Raw genomic sequence first — 18,170 nt, forward strand, 5'->3', positions numbered from 1 at the left:
TAAAGCTTGTCAATGACTTCAGTGTCAATTTACACTGGAGAGGATCTGGTCTTGATGAAAATATAGGAAGCTAGCAAGTGCCTACAGCACATAGTAAAAGCAGTTCTATACTATATCTTATGATATCTCTTTTTTTCCCTTTTATTTTTTTTTTCTTTTTATTTCTTTTTCTTCTGAACTTCTTTCTAGATTTTCATGCTCAAGATCTTTTTTTTTTTTGTTTATTTTTTTTTTTTTTGGTCTCTTTTTTGGTTGAAGAAATGCGCTTGTCTTTATGACATTATTCTTTGCTCTAGGTATTCTCATTTACATCAGGTTCAGAAAGAAATGAATGAAACAAGTCCTTGGACAAGATTCTGTACTCCAAACAATTTTTGCACATGAATTCATTAATGAAATATCTGTCCGCATCCAAGGCCTAATGAATGGGCCTTGATATTTTGCAGGGCCTTCTATTACCACAAATCAGGTTGATTTGAAGGATTTTTCATCTAGGCACACCACTTTGTCATGATAACATTGCCCCTTGAGATTAAGTCTAAGAGCAGTATTCTGCATATTAATATTATCTCTTTGTCTATTTCATCAAATAAGAATATCAAGGATCACTCAGTCACTATCTGAACCTTTCTAAAAAGTGGTCAGTTTGTTCATTCATGTCTTTATAGATGGTGAATGGGTTAAGGTTTAGCAGAAGAGTTTGATGAAAACAGCCTTAATGCCATGGGGCAAAGGTATTTTCACTGTCAGAAACATGGAAAACAACAGGGTACAACTCCACAATGTTCCATCAAATTTAATGTTGATTTATACTGGGGAGGATCTCATATTTCTCAATATATGAGATATTGATATCTCATATGCCAATATGGGATATTGGCATGACTATACAGGAATTTGCCACCCAGCTGTTTTTCCCTCCTCCCAAGATTTTTTTTTTTTTTGATTCTTTGTTTTTCCATTTCACAATGGTCTTTTGTTACAGTAAAATTAGAGATATTTGAGCAGTTTTGGATAGATTTGCTTGCATTTATTCTGTAAGATTCTTTGTATATGCATTGAAATTTTAAGGGATACCAAGAAAATATAGTTTGTTTCCTACATCTTTTCCAGTTCTCATTTGCTAAAGGTAGTTTCCACAATCTTCAAATCTTGGAGTGACATTAAAAGTTTCTATATTTAAGGTTGAGCATAACCAAAAACTTCCCAGTCCTTATACTGGCATATATGTCCTTAACCTGTATATACATGACATGGCTTAAGTTTGAAATAAATGGTCTTTTTTTCCAATTAGTTTGACAAACTAAATTTGAAAGACCACATCACAAAAAACAACAAAAACAAACAAACAAACAAACAAAAACACAAGTACCAACTCACATTTCCAATAAATTTCAACTGAACTGAGAAATTAGGATTCGATCCTTCTCCTTTCCAATCAATAGCAGAAAGGCAATAAGAGAATGGAATTATCCAGAAAACACTAGATCTCAGAGGAAAAAAAAAAGGGGGGGGGGGGGGGGAATTTATTCTGTTTAGAGAAAACTGCTCTGAGTTTATGATTAGTTAGTTTATTTTTTACCATTTTTTTTCCTTTCAAATAGTAATTCAACTGCAATTTTGTTTCTTTCATTTATGCCTTACCTTTCCGAATCTTTATTTATTTATTTATTTGTCAAGAGCCATGCTCACTACCATAGCAGCAAGCTTTCTGTTTGCTTAAAAAATGTTATCTGAATTTAAATTAGGTAAAATTAATGATTACACTAAATGATTCACAGTAGAGACTCAGAGATCAGTAGATAAACAGTAGAGATCTAGAACTGTGTGAATATTTGCATTGTCATAAAATTTAGCCTCAAAGAAAAGTTCAGTGTATTTACTGTCAACTATTTACCATCAGCTCATGATTGCAGAAAGATAACATAGCGAGTTAGTATCATAAATAAAATGCCTTCTTTTACACTCTTTCTTCGATGGTGCTTTCTCTGCTATGAGTAGTCTGAAACAAGCCTGTAAACACTGGCAGTTCTTCCTGAAGACTGGCAGCTGGAACAGAAATAGGAACTCTGTGGGAGAAGTTTCTATGAGTAATTTACATATGAAGATTAATCACAGTAAATGACAAATTTTACTTTTCAGACCACTGGAGATTTATGCTGTTTTATGTAATCCCCCAAAGTTTTCCTTAACACCCCACCCTGCAGTGAATTCAGATGTTGCTTGGGTGACAAAGAGACAAATGCTACTGATATTTCTTGTATCTTGTGAGAATCCCACAAATGAAGTCCTCAAAACTGCTTGGATGATATAAAAGCTCATTTATCAAATTAAGAACCCAGTACTCTGAGTCTTGCAATTAGGGTAGAGTTCATAAATGCTTACATTTGTTTTGAGTATGAACATTGCTCCTTCACCTCACTTAAATGACATAGAAAATATCAGCAAGCATATACACTTCAAAACAGATTTAACACTTAGTGCTTTGTGTTTTACTATTTTTAGCCAATTTGGTATTTGAGTTTCCAGTGCAATTAATAATAAATATTTTTTTGATATTTTCCCTAACAAATAATATTTGCCAAACAACACATGCATTTACTTTAAAACATAAATGCCAGAGATTTGATTTCCAAGTCTTAAATCTCTAATAATTTTTGTAGTGAAAAAGCTGGCCAGTCATATTAGACTACTTTGAATAAGAATCATATTATCTGTATCAATATGTTATACATGATATATCATAGAATCATAGTATATCCTGAGCTGAAAGGGACCCACATGGATCATCAAGTCCAACTCCTGGTTCTAGACAAGTCTACACAAAAATCAGAACTCAGAACATGTGACTGAGAGGGTAGTCCAAACTCTTCTTAAACTCCGACAGGCTTTGTGCCATGACTAGGTCCCTGGGGAGCCTGTTCCAGTGTACAACCACCCTCTTGGTGAAGAACCTCTTCCTGATATCCAACCTGAACCTCCCCTGTCACAGCTTGACGCCATTCCCATGGGTCCTACCACTGGTCACTAAAGAGAAGAGATTGGTGTCTGCCCCTCCACTCCCCCTTGTGAGGAAGCTGTAGACCACGATGAGGTCTCCCCTCAGCCTCCTCTTTTCTAGGCTGAACAGGCCAAGTGACCACAGCTGCTCCTTGTATATCTTCCCCTCCAGGCCCTCCACCATCTTTGTAGCCCTTCTCTGGACCCTCTCTGACAGTTTCACATCCTTTTTGTGCTGTGGTGCCCAGAACTGCATACAGTACTTGAGGTGAGGCCGCACCAACACAGAGTAGAGTGGGACAATCACTTCCCTCAACTGGCTAGCAGTGCCATGCTTGGTGCACCCCAAGATATGGTTGGGCCTCCTGGCTGCCAGGGCACACTGCTGGCTCACATTCAACTTGCTATCAACCACAGATCCCTCTCTGCAGGGCTGCTCTCCAGTGTCTTGTCGCCCAGTCTATACATATAGACAGGGTTGCCCCGTCCCAGGTGCAGGACCGGACACTTGCTCTTGTTAAACTTCACGTGGTTAGTGATTGCCCAGCTCTCCAATTTGTCCAGATCTCTCTGCAAGGCCTTTCCACCCTCAACAGAGTCAACAGCTCCTCCCAGTTTAGTATCGTCAGCAATATATGTATTTACTGCAGCAAAATTTGGAATCAGATTCCCATCTCATGTGTTTTTTCTATGTCTTTACATAAATCCATGGGATTTAAAGGCTGAGTATTTGCTTTCCCCAAACATTAAATTACACAATAGTAATGGAACAGCACAATTAGTCAGAGTTACAGAACAATAAACCTAAACTGTTCAGCTAACAAAAAGGAGACTTCAATTTAAATGAAGTTAAGAACTTTAACATAAAGTTGCTTTGATTTTCTACAACAAATTTAGCCAAGAATTTCCCTTTAGTTTGAACATCTGAGAGGTGCTTAATGATTAAACTATAGATCAGTTGTAATTGATAAGTTGATGGGCAGGAAAAAGTGTAAAAAACTGTCACATAAAAATAAGAATTGTACAAAACTATAAATGGAGACTAATCATTAATGATGAATCAGAAACGGCAAATGTGTTGCAGTCATTTACCAGAAGGAATAAATGGGCAAGAAATAATAAGGACAGAACCTAAAAATAAATCCTTAAAAACATGCAAGTTTTTATATAGAGAGCAAACCAGTAGACATGCATATTATGGACAGTAATGTGATTTTTTTTGAGAGGTTACAGTGACAACCCCAAAAGGGGTAGTTTGACTGGAGTATGGTAAAATAAAGTAGATGTGTAAAATGTCCTTGCAGATGTCAACACATGTGAGGTGCTGAATGTTAGGAACTGTAGTGCTATGGCCAGCAAAAATAATTCTGTAGTTTATATGCATTTGACAAGAGGAAATATAAAATTTGGGAATATCTTAAATTAGTAAATTTTTAATAATGCTACCAAAGACATTGCAAATAAGTTTTAAACTTGTACTGAACTATTTAATCTTAGGTAAGATCTCTGTAGAAAATCTGGATCTTAATTAACCTATTCTTACTTTGATTTTTGAGCTTGAAGATTTTACTTCTTTTGATGTTATTTTTAAGTTCTAATATCTTTAATAAATTTTTTTAATACTTTTTTTTTTTTTTTTCTGAAAATATAATATGTATAATTTTTAAAACCGACCACAGGTAAAAGGTAAAATGTGTAAAAATTATGCAGAAATAATGTTTTTTTAATCTTGACCTTTTTCTGTGGTTTCACAAAGGAATATTTTGACTTTGTATTCTGATTCTAGAAAGACTTTATATTTTTGTGTATAGTTTCCCAACCTAAGACAACAATTGTCCATTCAACTGTGATTGTGATAATATCTGTGAGTCTTATAAATTTCCAAATTGTTCTATCATTTTAAAACTAACGGGAACACAATGAAAAATCCCAGTATCCTCAGCATTGTATATTGAAACTCAGCAATGAAGATATAAATCCTATTCCTAATCCTTTTTGGAAGTCCTTGCATGGGATTTTGCAGTTGGACTAAATAAAGACAGAAGATGTCCCTTTACATTATGCATCCCAGGATTTTTTGGAGCTTTTTTTGTGCTTTATATAATAATTGTATTATGTTTGGAAAAGAAGTGAGGGCTAGGGAGCATGCTATACTTAAAAAATCCTAGCAGCATTCATTCAAGATGTGGGTTAGCAGAAGTATCTAAATGTAAACAAAAATAAAATATTGAGCGTTTATTGCATCTTTACTAAGAAGTCCATTACTTCTCCATAAGAGAACTTCACTCTCATGTATTCCTCAAAACTTGTTAAAAAGAATAACTTGTTCTTTCAATGAGAATGCCTATCCTCATTATCTGTTGTAAGGCTGATGCAACCCTTGATTCCTGGAAGTGCAGGTAATAAAGATTTTGGCACTCCTGCCCAGACAGCCTAATTTTCTGGGAGCTTTCCTGTTGTTTCAGATAAAGATACATGGGAATAAAAGGGAAGATTGTGGCTCCAATGCCAGAACTGTCAATGTTGCCAGCAATTTCAGTTGGGGTAATTCCTCAGCTTCAAGTTCTAGAGCCTCAGAAGTGTTGCAAAGTTTGCAGAGCCATTGTTATGGAACAGCATAAGGAATAATCATTTTTCCTTCCCTTCCCCACCTCTATCCCAGCTATCTTTAGAAAGCTGTTTAACTTACATATGTTTTGGTAGCTCAAAGCTGGTGCATTCCTGAATGTCTTCATTTCTTCTCTAACTTTCCTGTGGCATAGCATAGATTCAAAGGTTTGTCGATGTTCATGTGCATCCTCCTGCAATTAGCAGTTAACAAATTGTTGTCTGAAATAGTGGAAAATAGAACTGAACTTACAAGTGTTTGCTCTGTATCAGATGAAACTAAACAGTTCCCCCAAATCATTATCTTTTATAAGAATGTAAAAACAGAATGGAATTAGGATAGTCTGAGTTCATTTCCAATTCATAAAATATTCTGATTTCCAAGGTATTTAATGTTTAATGTGGGGATAATACCTTTCAATTCTTTGTCATTGTAATGTAGCAGCGTAGCTCACAGTACATTCCTGAGAATAGAGAAAGAAAGGAGTGAGAGGGATTACGCTGATCTCATGGGAAGTTTTATCGCTGTGTTCAGTGAAACTGAAAGTTGTCTCCTTCCCTCCAAATTTGAAAGAAGTTCTTATTCCACTTTTCCTGGTTAATGAACATTTTGCAATTTATTTCATTTGCTGAAACATCAAGTTTACTGACTCTGCAATGTCATATAACATCAGTTGACAGAAAATTAAGATGGTAGTGATTCCAGATTGTCTCAGTTAGTGGATTCATCAAATTAAAAAGTCAGTCTTATACTAACAAGACAGCTGATGGAAAATGTATTGAAAATGTCACATGCCTATGAGGTATTGCTTTAGAATACTAGCAATTCTAAAATCAAAGAAACAAACAAAAACAACAAAAAAGCCTACCACCAACAAAAAGCAAACTCCTAAAATGGCATCCTGTGGGAGAGACCCTATGTGGAGCTGGGGCAGGGAGTGACCGTGAAGGAGTGGCAGAGGCGAAGCGTTATGGACTGACCACAGCCTCCATTCCCTATTCCACTGTACCACCTGGAAGGAGGAAGTAGAAGAAGGTGGATGGTAATTGAAGGTTTTTAGTTTCCTTTTATTTAATCTGCTAGTAATAGACAATAAAATATATGAAGCTCCCTATGCTGAATCTGTTTTGCCTATGATGATAATTAGTGAGTGATCTCCTTATCTTAGCCCATGAGTCTCTTTTCATAATATTTTCTCCCACTGTTCTTTTGAGAAGTGAGAGAGTAGCAGGGTGGATGTTAGCTGTCCATCAGCATGAAACCACCCCACTGCATTGGCAGGAGAGCCACTTCTAAACAGAAAATACAGTTAGGTCTTATTCATGTGATCAACTTTTCTTAAAGTGAAATGAGTATTGAGTTGAATGTACAGGGATGACAAGGTGAGGAAACATGGGCTGGAAGACAAGTCCTTAAGGTAGGGTTGACAGGGAGTCATGCAGAAAAATTCTAAAGACAATAGGGGATGAAAAATATGTGCTGTGATAACATCCAGCCAGGCAGCCCCTCATGACTCTTCTGTTCCATATCAAGGTCATATATACACCTGGTTTTGTAGCTCACAGGTATGATTTATCCCTTACAGACCTTTGCCTACCACCATTAAGTGATCCTTGCCGCCTTGCAGCACTACTGGACTATGGACGCCATTATGTCTAGGTTAACTCTTCTGTCTGATTGCTGATAATGTGTAATTACACTGGGGACTTCCAATTATTTTAGGAACTGCCAAGCGCTGTTACTATGCAATTAATCCCACTGAATGATTTATGAAGGAAAGAACTTACTTAGTGAGTGATGGTGGCAGGATCTGGTTTTACCTAACAATTAGCTTCCTTGCATAAAAAAAGTTCTTCCTCTTCGTCAGATGATCCTCCAAAATATTAAATCACTCCAATTTTGTCTTTTTCCTTGGGTTTCTTCTCCTGATATGCCTTTGTTCATTCTTCTATATGTACCAGTCATTCAGAAGATACCTTCTTCCAACACTGGTGTCACATATATATGAGGAATTTCCTAAGTCACTATTTAAATGTTTAAAATATTAAAGAGGGTAATATGAATATGAATGCAGCTTCCTATTTTGAAGTGACTAGCATTGTTTCCTTCTCCTTTATGTGCTTAGTTATCTTCCTTAGAAGCCAAATACATTTTAAAAGAGTCTTCGTAAAGAGGACAGTCCTTTATGTAAGACAGCCTACTATCTCTGGATGGGCATGTAGATAAGAATATTAGCTATGTGTATTTGAAAGAAAACACCTGGGGAAAAAAAAAAAAAAAAAAAAAAAGCTCTGCAGAAATATATTTTATTCTTATTAGGAGAATCTTCTGTAGGCCTAATTATCACGGACAAAAAAAAGTAGTTTCCCAGGGAAATACTACCCACTGATATCACAAGAATTCAGCCCTTAAGCAGCGCTGGGAGGTACATACTCAGTGCACTTATAATCAGGTCATTATCACCATGGTTATGAGTTTTAACTGACTGAAAACTGTAGGCATTTATCTCGTTAATGCCACATGTTACAGTTTATTTCTGGGAACTGAAAATCCTGCTGCCCAGGGAAACCTGTGTTGTGATAATCTTTGAAAACAAGGCACTTGAGAATAGCTTGCTTGGTTCATGTCAAATATTTTGTTACTGGTTCTTAGGGGTTTTTCATTATTAAATAACTGTTCTGCTGTATTTTGCTTTGTGAGTTAGTGTCCTTTACAGATTCTGGATCAAGCTCTTAGAAATCAGTGTTCTTTATTCATCTTTATTTGTCTTTATTCATCTGCAATCACTTCTGGACTATACTAGCATCTTAGCATACAATATTTACATTTTACCTTTCCCTCTCCTGTTTTTGACTTAGCTTTTATTGTACACCTTCAGACAAAACACTTTAGCTGTGATCCTGGAACTGAATATAGTCATACTTCTGTGTTTGGAACATACTTAAAGAAGTGCCAATTCCTTTCCAATGCTTCTTCTATCATTGTATCTTCTTCCTTTGACAGACAGAAAATGCAAAATTATCGGTGATTTTAGTAACACCTGCACTGAGACAGAATTAACTCATTTGGATTCTACCTCCCTTCCCCCCCCCCCCCCCATCTTTTTTTTTTCCCCTTGTAGTCTACTTTTCTACTTAAAGGATTTTCCACAAAATAAAATCCTTTCATTTGATCAAATAACTTGCCAGAAATTTGAAGCTTTCTTATGTAATCCGCATTTCATTTATTGACTACTCACATTGTTCTTCCAATTTGCAATCTTTGTTGAGTAGGGCTTGTGCAGGGTATAATATGATTTATGTAACTTTGGCCTCTGACTAGAAGTGCCATCCATGGAAAGCTGGAGTTTGGCTGTTTTATAACTGTTTTTGGGGTTTGGAGTTATGTTCGAACTATGCAGTCTATTTTCTTTTTCCAATATGATCTGTATGCAGAAGTTTAAAGTACCAGAGAAAAGGATTAGACAGAAGAAGGCTAGAGCACTTTGAAAAGATGAACAATAGAAATATATAGATTTCAGTGAAAATCTAATACTTAGAAAAAGGCCTTTTATATTGCTCTATTTTTAGATCATTATTTATTATTTTAAATTATTATTATTTTAAAACAATATTTTATTGCTTACCTACAATGAGCATGAGTGCCTGTCAGCTCAACATAGCCCTTCCCATGAGTTTATGTCCACAACAAAATCTAACCCTGCTCTTTTTTTTTTCTCATATATTTAATTTTCATTTGAATCAGAAATTTTATATGGCTGGTCCTTAGAAAACAATTAAAAAAAAAAAAAAAAGCACCTTGTAATGATATGTATTTCCCCTCTGCTTCCTAGATACACCAAGATACACCAAGTGTTGTCACTTCCATAATCAAAACAATGGTTATTGCTATCTGTGTTTTGCATCATCCAAGTGAAGACTGATGTTTCATGAAAAAAATGAGACATTATAATTATACAACTACTTACTAACCTTTCTTATTTTGTAATTGCAGGAAGCATAAGAATAAACAGAATGAATAGGAATTTGTAAAACTGTCTTTATAGTTCCTACATTTCAGATGAATTCATGAATTGCATTGCCTTATAAACAAATGATTGAAAATAATAATTAAAAAAAATGCAAAAATAAATGGATCTTTATATAAAGAATTTCAGAGATAAATGCTTAGCATAATCTTTCAGAAATAGGATAAAACTTATAACTACCTTCATTCCTATTTTCTTCTGGTTATTTATCTTATTTAATGTAGATGCCTGTCTTTGATACTATATGAACAGTTTAGTATTCCTTATATGGGCTGAGGATACTATAGAAAATGGGATTTTAGAATGAAACTCTGATCACTTGGGAGAAGGGAAAGGGCCTGGAGGGTCACCGATAAATCAAAGTTGTTGTTCTGGCTGTGTCCCACACAAATCTGATACCCACGCAAGAATTTTTATGTTGATTCAGGATGATTAAGCAAAAAAACGAGGTAAATCTGGCCTTGGCATAAATATCAGACACTGCCAAATTTGGGCAGGGAGTAGAGATCCTGACTACATTTATTTCCTTGCATGGCTGGCACTTTGCTACCAGATTTGGCTGAAATCATTTCAGCGTGTTCTCCCCACAGGCTGATGGCATTACAAAATCCTTCTCAGTTCTCAGGAATACTAGTTCAGAGTAAAAGAAAGGGGCCAATAACTTGGGATAGCATAAGATTTCACACTTATTTTATGAAAATTTTAGGGCTAGGAAAATATTAAACAATGTATAGATAATCTCAGTAGTTTAAGAAATTGCATGATCCAGCTGCAGCCACTCACACATGCTGGTGGTAGCACAGACACTGTAAGACCACTGAGTGATCCTAAACAACATAATCATTCATGAATTATTTTTGTAAATCTCCATATTCCTTTCAAAACAGATTGCTTAAATAGCAGGCTTCCTTCTATTCATAAGAGTTAATGTTAGATGTTTGCTGCTCAGTGGAGGCGTAAATTTTGGAAATGAGCTCTTTGACCCCGTAATTTAGACTTATTCTCCAGGAGATTCAGGGTATAATACACTACCTGAAATAAAGAATAGTATTCAGAGCTGAAGCAAATCAACGTCCTCTTTCTTTCTGGTGTTGGTATAAAGGGGAAGGAATTCCAAAGCCATGAATTTTCTACAGCATCCAATCCAGTTAAAAAAAGTGAGATCTTGGTATACCCACTTGTCCTAAGTATTTGAGATTTTTCCTCAGCTACCTATAGAAGCTATAATAGCCATTGAGACACTGCCTGGCTGGCTGTGGAGCTGCCAGCCTGCCCTCTGGGCATCACTGAAGAGCTTCAACAGCTGTCGCAATTAATTGCAGAGAAACTGGATTAGGCCCTATTTTTTTTCACTTATTATGGCATTTAAAAAGAAGTTAGCTTTTCTAATCTTTTTTTTTTTTTTTTTTGACACTTAAGTGTCATATATAATATTCCATAAAGTATATAAATCACTTGCCTTTATTATTGTTATTATTATTAATAATGTATTTACTCATTTAACAAACTGCATGTTGCCAAACACAACCCACCACTGCTAACACAAAGCTTTATTTGTGGTGATATTGTTTTGATAAATTTAGATGTATTTTGATCCTGTGGTCATTGATTCTGTGATTACAGTAGGCAGGATGTCTAGTCTTACATCTAATCTTATTTTAGATCTTTCCCAGATGAAAGATAACCCAGCATCACCATTGTAAGCGCAGCTCATAAAGTATTTTTACTTCTGAGTCCTGCTGTGCTATAGAGAAGAAATCAAAGTTTTTTCATGATTTCAACAGGGAGCTGCCATGTGCACAAGTTTCATCAATGAAAATCATAGTCTGCATTTTTATGAACCATATTTATTAAATTAATTCTATAGCTATGAAGAAATAAATCATCTGTAGACTGTTGGTCACTTGTAGTGATTCCTTGCTATTGAAATAGCACTTTCCAAAGTTTGTTGTACTGGTAAAACATTTACAATCATACTTGTCATATATAAAATGAGATATTTCACCTTAAGTCTGAAATGTACAGACAGCTGAATTAAAGGGAAACTTTATGCAACAACCTTCTGAACTCTTCAGTCTGTTTTGAATAATGCAGCAAATGCTTTTCCATTCCCTTACCATCAGGTAACAGAAACGCGGACTGGTCCTCTTGGCTGCAGTAACTATGACAACCTAGATTCTGTCAGTTCTGTTCTGGTTCAGAGTCCTGAAAATAAGATTCAGTTGCAAGGTATGTAGGTACAATTTCATTAATCTGTTTTGGAACAGGATGACATTTATCACACTATTTGTTTTTATTTTTTCCACCTCATGAAAGGTCATTTTCTTTTTTTCTTTTCTTTTTTTTTTTTTTTTTTCTTTTTTTTTTTCCTTCCCCAATAAGTATATTCTAGGCAAAGTGAAAGAAATGTCAGTAACTCATGTTGCCTTTGAAATAGAAGCAATTTCTGTGCCCATCAGAAAATAATCTGAATAATGTTAACATTTTACAGCCTGATTTAGCAACGACTTGCTCACCTTTTACAAAGCTTGAATTCCCACAGATTCTACCAAGCAGGGAATGACATTTAATGTGTTCAGCCTGCTTTGCACATTTTGAGTAGTGGCATATACATCATGCAGTCATCCCACTGGAACAAACGCAGAGTCCAAAGGCTCCTCTGGGACTTTTAAGAAAATCTGGAAGTTTAGACATCTCACACAACAGAAAAAAAAAAAAAAAAAGAAAAAGAAAAAGTGAATATATATATTTATATATATATATAAAGAGGATTAATTTCTAATTTATTTGTTGTTAATTCCAACAGATACGTACCCCAAATTGCAGATTAGGCACCTAAACATTTTTGAAAGTGAACCTCTAGGGACCTTACTAATTATTGTTTGTTTCAGTTACACAAATGTAACATGAACAACTTTTTTATTATTATTTTGAAAACAGACTAACTGATGTTTTTGTGTATACCCGTGTATATACAAAAAGAGAAGAGTATGGTTGTCAATTTGCTTTTACAGGTAGCTTCACAATTATTTCCAGCTGTAATTAAAATTACTATTGGTTCATATCTCAGTTGGACATATAGTGTGAAGTTGTTGCTGATTAATAAGATTGTCTGGGAAAGATTATCTTCTTGTCTAATACATCCTTTTTTTTTTTTTTTTTTTTTTTGGGGGGGGGGAAAGGAGGAGAGGGTTGTTTTTTGCTTTTCCTCTCTCTTTCCAGAAGGTGAGAATCGGTATAAAGCCATTAAATCAAACAATGATTTCACAGATGATATATTTATATATATGTGATTTTTATTTTTTAAAAGAACTTGTCATTTTTATTGAAATGCAATGAAATATCTCCAGGAAAAAAAAAAAAAAAAAAAAAAGCCATTTTTAATGGTCTGCAGCATTTGCACAATGTTTCTAAGTTAAAATTTGGAAATCAATCCTCACATCAGTCAGAGAACAGTTTTACACATGCCATTAAATTGTCACAAGAAATTTAGTGTCAGAACTGCTTAGACTATTTCATGCTTACTATGTAGGAATTGAACAAGGTGGGATTGCTTATCTGGGCTTTCTTTTACTTTCATAATACCAAGGTTTTTCACAAATATACCGGTACATTAAAAAGTATAGTCAAGAGTTTTACAAGTTTTGATATGATGCAGAAGAAAGCACAAACAGACACAGTTTTAGCAATATTATAATGCATTTGAATATGGCTTTCTACTTGGAAAGGTCATAAAATTACTGTTATTTTTTTTTTTATTTACCTTAAAATTAGGAATAAATCTGTATGAAATTGTCCAAGTACCCTTTATCATAAATAAACATTTAATAGCTGAGAAATTAATTGGCCTACAAATAAGCCCCACTGGTTCCTGAAAAATTATTTTTACTTCAGAATATAGCTACATGTAATAAATCAAAAATCTTGCTGTGTGTGTTTTTTGTTTGTTTGTTTCTGACTATTGTTGTAGCTAAAGGACTGATGGCTACAATTAATTTACAATGCTTCTGTATAAAATACTCATTCCCATCAGTGAAATCATGTTAACAGTGGTAAAAATTTTCAGATGAATAAACTTCTGGTCACAGACATTCTGAATTTTTAATTTTCCTGCTCTGTGGTTCTGATACATCTGAACCACATACATTTTGATACATGTGAAACATGATTTTATAAGACTTCTACCTGTCATGAAGTGTGAAAATGGTTTGCAAAGGGATTTGGGACATAGCATGCTAATTTTTTAAACAATATGGTAGCTACATCTTCCATCCCTTCTCCATGCTAAAGTTTTAGTTGATTGAATTCTGTTTCTTAGGGTTTTATAGCCCTACCCAGCACATCCAGCTAACTGTCTCTTAGCATTCTGAAATCCTGTAGGAGTGTAAACATCTATTTGATAACACCTGATTTGAGCTAATTCCAATGCATGTTGTATTCAGAGGACTTTCTGTGGTGATGGATGAAGTCCCATCCTGCAAAGTCTGCTTAAAGTACTGAAAGATGAAATAGGGGTAAACCACATTATAAATGCATGCACTCAAAAAAAATCAATAACAAAACTGATGTTTATCTGATTTTGCTCAAACTGACACAGTTACTGGTCATAACGAATCATTGTACACATATTTTTGCAATGCCTTGCTGAAAATAGGCCATTATTTATTGATGTTTTACAAAATGAAATATTATTTTAATTTTATTTTCCTAAAATGTCCTACAGTTCAATTTTCTGATTATTCTTAGTTTGTGTCTACAGAATCATGGAGAAATAACCAGAGTAATTTAGACATTTCTGTACTTCAGGCATACCTACTTACGTCAAAGCCAACATGGAAAACAAGTCCAATACAGAATGGAAATGTTTGTCTTCAAACCTCTTTTCTTCTGGTTATACAGCCCCTTTACTCTCACTGTTGTCTTTCAAAGCTGCTTTCCCTCCAGCACTCCCAGAATTTGTATTAGCTGCATAGTATCAGTATTGTAATTCATCTGCATGTTTCCTTACTGAATAGCTTCTACAGCTGAGTTTGTAAAAGAAAAAAGAAATTACACTAGTATACAATGTGAGGAACACAAGTTACTATCTACTGGAATGGATGTTCCATAATGAGACAGGAGTGTAAAGTATATATCTGAAATTAATTCTTAGGTAAGGAAATACATGACATAGTGCAAATGCTTGACATATATGTAAATTGTCCTAAGTAAACGATATAGTTTATTTTTGTAGCTTATTATTAGCTTATTGTTTATTTATTTATTTATTACCATGTTATATAGGTACAGGAAATTGCTTGACTTGAATATACATTTGGGTTTAATAACACAGTACTTACTCTGTTTCCTTCAGGTCTTCAAGTCATCCTCCCTGAGTATCTTCAAGAACATTTTGTCCAGGCAGCTCTGAGCTATATTGCCTGCAATTCAGAGGGGGAGTTCATCTGCAAGGACAATGACTGCTGGTGTCAGTGTGGCCCCAAATTCCCAGAGTGCAACTGTCCCTACATGGACATTCAAGCCATGGAAGAAAATCTGCTACGCATAAGTGAAACTTGGAATGCATACAACAGTGAATTTGAAGAATCTGGTGAGATGTTTTATAAGATTTTTGTCTATTTGGCTCTGCATTATAAATAAGATTTATACGACAGACTACATCTATATCCAGAATGGTTCAGAGATCTAAAGCTAAACATCCTGGATCTCAGTCTTAATTATTAAAACATTCTGATAAACTGCTTTCATCACATCATGTTGAACAATTTGTGTGATTACATCAGTGTTTAAGCAGGCTATGTTTGAGTATGCATCTCTTACACTTTGTGGAGTCCAGGGCTGTGAGGACTTGGTCCCTACTGGAGCAAGAATTGTGCTGGAGCAGGCAGAAAGCAAATCAAATGGGGAACAAAGTCAGGTTGCATATACTTAACACAGGTATTCTGAATTTTTATTCTGTTGCTGAAACAACTGTCTATTCAATTATTGCTGAAAAAACTGTTTCATTTCACATCCATTTTGCTGTGTTGGGTCAGAGTTGTACTTCCTTTTTATCTCATACCTCCGGAGATGCCCAGAGACAGAGAGCACAGCCTGCCTTTAATTTACCAAATAGCTAATAGTTATCCCATTGTAGTTGATAACTTGTATGTTATCTTCATGTGATTTCTGCTTATGCTGGGCCTACCCATTGCCATTGCAGAATGTTTATACCACATCAGTTTTCTCTAAAGCATCAAGGTTTGTTTCATACATCATTTCATCTGTCCTGATCTTCAGAATTTCCTGTCCCTTAGAGAATGAGAACCACAGGTAAAATCAGGTTCTGAACAGCTGTTTTCACTCAGTGATATCAGTAACAGCTGTCTAGCCAGATGGTGGGAAAAGTAAGGAGATCTAAGCAGATCTGGGAAAAATCACCAAGAAAAAAGATAAATGAGGGAGATAAGGAAAAAGCAGAAATCATAGTTTGAAAGGAGTTGTACTGGGGAAAGAGGATGAGTAAGTGGCAGAGAGGGGCAAAATGACTAAGCATTTCAGCAATGGGTGTTTCAGCTCCCTGAAATTCTTGTATACTAATGCACTTAGTATGGGTAACAAACAGGAAGAACTGGAGAGCTGCATGTGGTCACAAGGCTATTATCTCATTGCAGTCACAGAGACGAGGTGGGATAGCTCATATGACTGGAATGCTATCATGGAAGGCTACGTACTTTTTAAAAAAGACAGGACAGGAAGGCAAGGTGGTAGAGTTGCTCTTTACAAGAGAACAGAAGAGAACAGCAAGAGAACAATAGAGCGCAGTTCTCTCACAGGAGAACTGGAATGCGTGGACGTCTGCCCAGGGCTGAACAAAGAGTGAGTTGAGTGCTTATGGGTAAGGATTAAAGGGCAGGCTACCACGGCTGACCCTGTTGTGGGTGTTTGCTACAGGCCACCTGATCAGGAAGTGGAGGTAGATGAAGCCTTCTTCAGACAGCTCCCGGTAGCCTCTCAGTCCCAAGCCCTGGTTCTCGTGGTGGACATCAACCACCCTGATATCTGCTGGGAAGATCACACAGCCAGGCACACAGGGTCCAGGAGGTTCCTGCAGTGCATTGATGACAACTTTTTTTGGCACAGTTAGTGGAAAAGCCAACAAGGAGGGGTGTGCTGCTGGACCTTGTACTAATGAATGACTAGTTGGAGATGTGAAGGTAGGGGGCAGCCCCTTAGCTGCAGTGACTATGATATGGTAGAGTTCAGGATCTTATGAGGAGGAAACAGGGCAAAATGTAAGATTGTGACCCTGGACTTCAGGAGAGCAAGGTTTAACCTCCTCAGGGATCTACTTTTTACATTTTTACATTCGCTGTTTTGTTGTTAAAGAAATTCAAAAATTTCTAAAGACTCTATATCAGTTACATATTCATCACTTTAACTGTTAGTGAGACTTGATGTCTGCATCTCAGTCTGTTTTTGAAGATCTTAGGTCCTTTTCCAAGCTCCAGTTTTACTCTTGACATGAGAACACCAGAACGTTCTTTCCGGAGAACATTTCTGCCTGGAAATTATATAAAATTAATTATAAAATTTAAAAATATATAATTACTGATTATAAAGCATTAAATTATATTTCATTTTGTGTACATAAAAGCAGCATTTTGTCAATGGCTACTTTAACACCCTTATACATTTCTGGATTCATGATATCATTTACTGCTTTGCAAACTGGAATGAGTGTATTGACTCTACTAAATGACACAGATTTGTTTACCAAAATTTGTCTTGTTTGATCAGGATGAAATCTTATTCAATAACTGAAGAATTTCATTTGATGGTACCTACTTAGCAGCAATTTTAGTTACCTGAAAATAATGATTATACACATACTGGAACCTGTGGAGAATTCTTATGGCAAGATATACAGGGACATCAAATAACTTACAAGTTAGAATAGTTTATTGTCAGACACAAGTAGTCCTGTGTTCAGGACTGAACCATGATTGTCAGGAGGCAAACAGGTAAGAGTTAAATTCTATGCTTTTAAAAAACTTAGAAATTTTATCTTTTTATCTTTTCTCTGTATCTTTTCAGCTATGTGAATACCCAACATGAAAACTTTACCTACATATGCCAATTAGGTTATTGCTAGTAATCACATTAACTAATAAACTGTGAAATATGGTTTATCAGTATCATTAAGCCATATGCCACATGTACATTTAAGCCCTTGAATTATTTTTAATCTAATAAATGTATGAAGCATCATGTCTACATCTCATATGTAGCTTAGGAAATCTCTGTTCTTATTTATAAACAATTTTGCATAAGAAACCTTGTTCAGTGCTTGGGCCTGCACTTTGCTGAAGAAGAGTTGTCATGTGAACATTTGACATATAATGTAGTCATGGTTCATTCAGTCTTCCTCTGTAAATCATATGTCACCACCTCAAATGCCTGTCTAATATTGACACACATAATCTGTAAGCATTTCCAGCAACAGTGATTACTGCGAGATTTTCTGAAGAAAATTAGACCTTCCTTGTGAAAACT

General features: G+C 35.5%; 1 protein-coding gene and 1 long non-coding RNA gene across 6 annotated transcripts in view; one reads left to right on the top strand and one right to left on the bottom strand.

Annotated features, from left to right (window-relative positions):
- The window catches only part of BRINP3 (BMP/retinoic acid inducible neural specific 3), a 208,921-nt gene that overhangs the window by 141,263 nt on the left and 49,488 nt on the right, over positions 1–18,170 (top strand). For all 5 annotated transcript variants that reach the window (XM_084527639.1, XM_084527642.1, XM_084527640.1 and 2 more), the window contains exons 5-6: positions 11,759–11,864; positions 14,989–15,225. In XM_084527639.1, coding sequence (XP_084383765.1) covers positions 11,759–11,864; positions 14,989–15,225 — 343 coding nt within the window. The remainder of the gene's footprint in view (positions 1–11,758; positions 11,865–14,988; positions 15,226–18,170) is intronic.
- On the bottom strand, positions 8,352–15,110 carry LOC311440571. The gene is made up of 6 exons (XR_014695470.1): positions 14,975–15,110; positions 14,448–14,659; positions 12,152–12,329; positions 11,753–11,840; positions 8,847–9,032; positions 8,352–8,602 (listed from the first exon to the last, which is right to left on the bottom strand). It is a non-coding gene; the product is annotated as an uncharacterized lncRNA (long non-coding RNA).

Source organism: Aythya ferina, assembly GCF_964211825.1.
Source record: "Aythya ferina genome assembly, chromosome: 8".
Classification (NCBI taxonomy): Eukaryota; Metazoa; Chordata; class Aves; order Anseriformes; family Anatidae; genus Aythya; species Aythya ferina.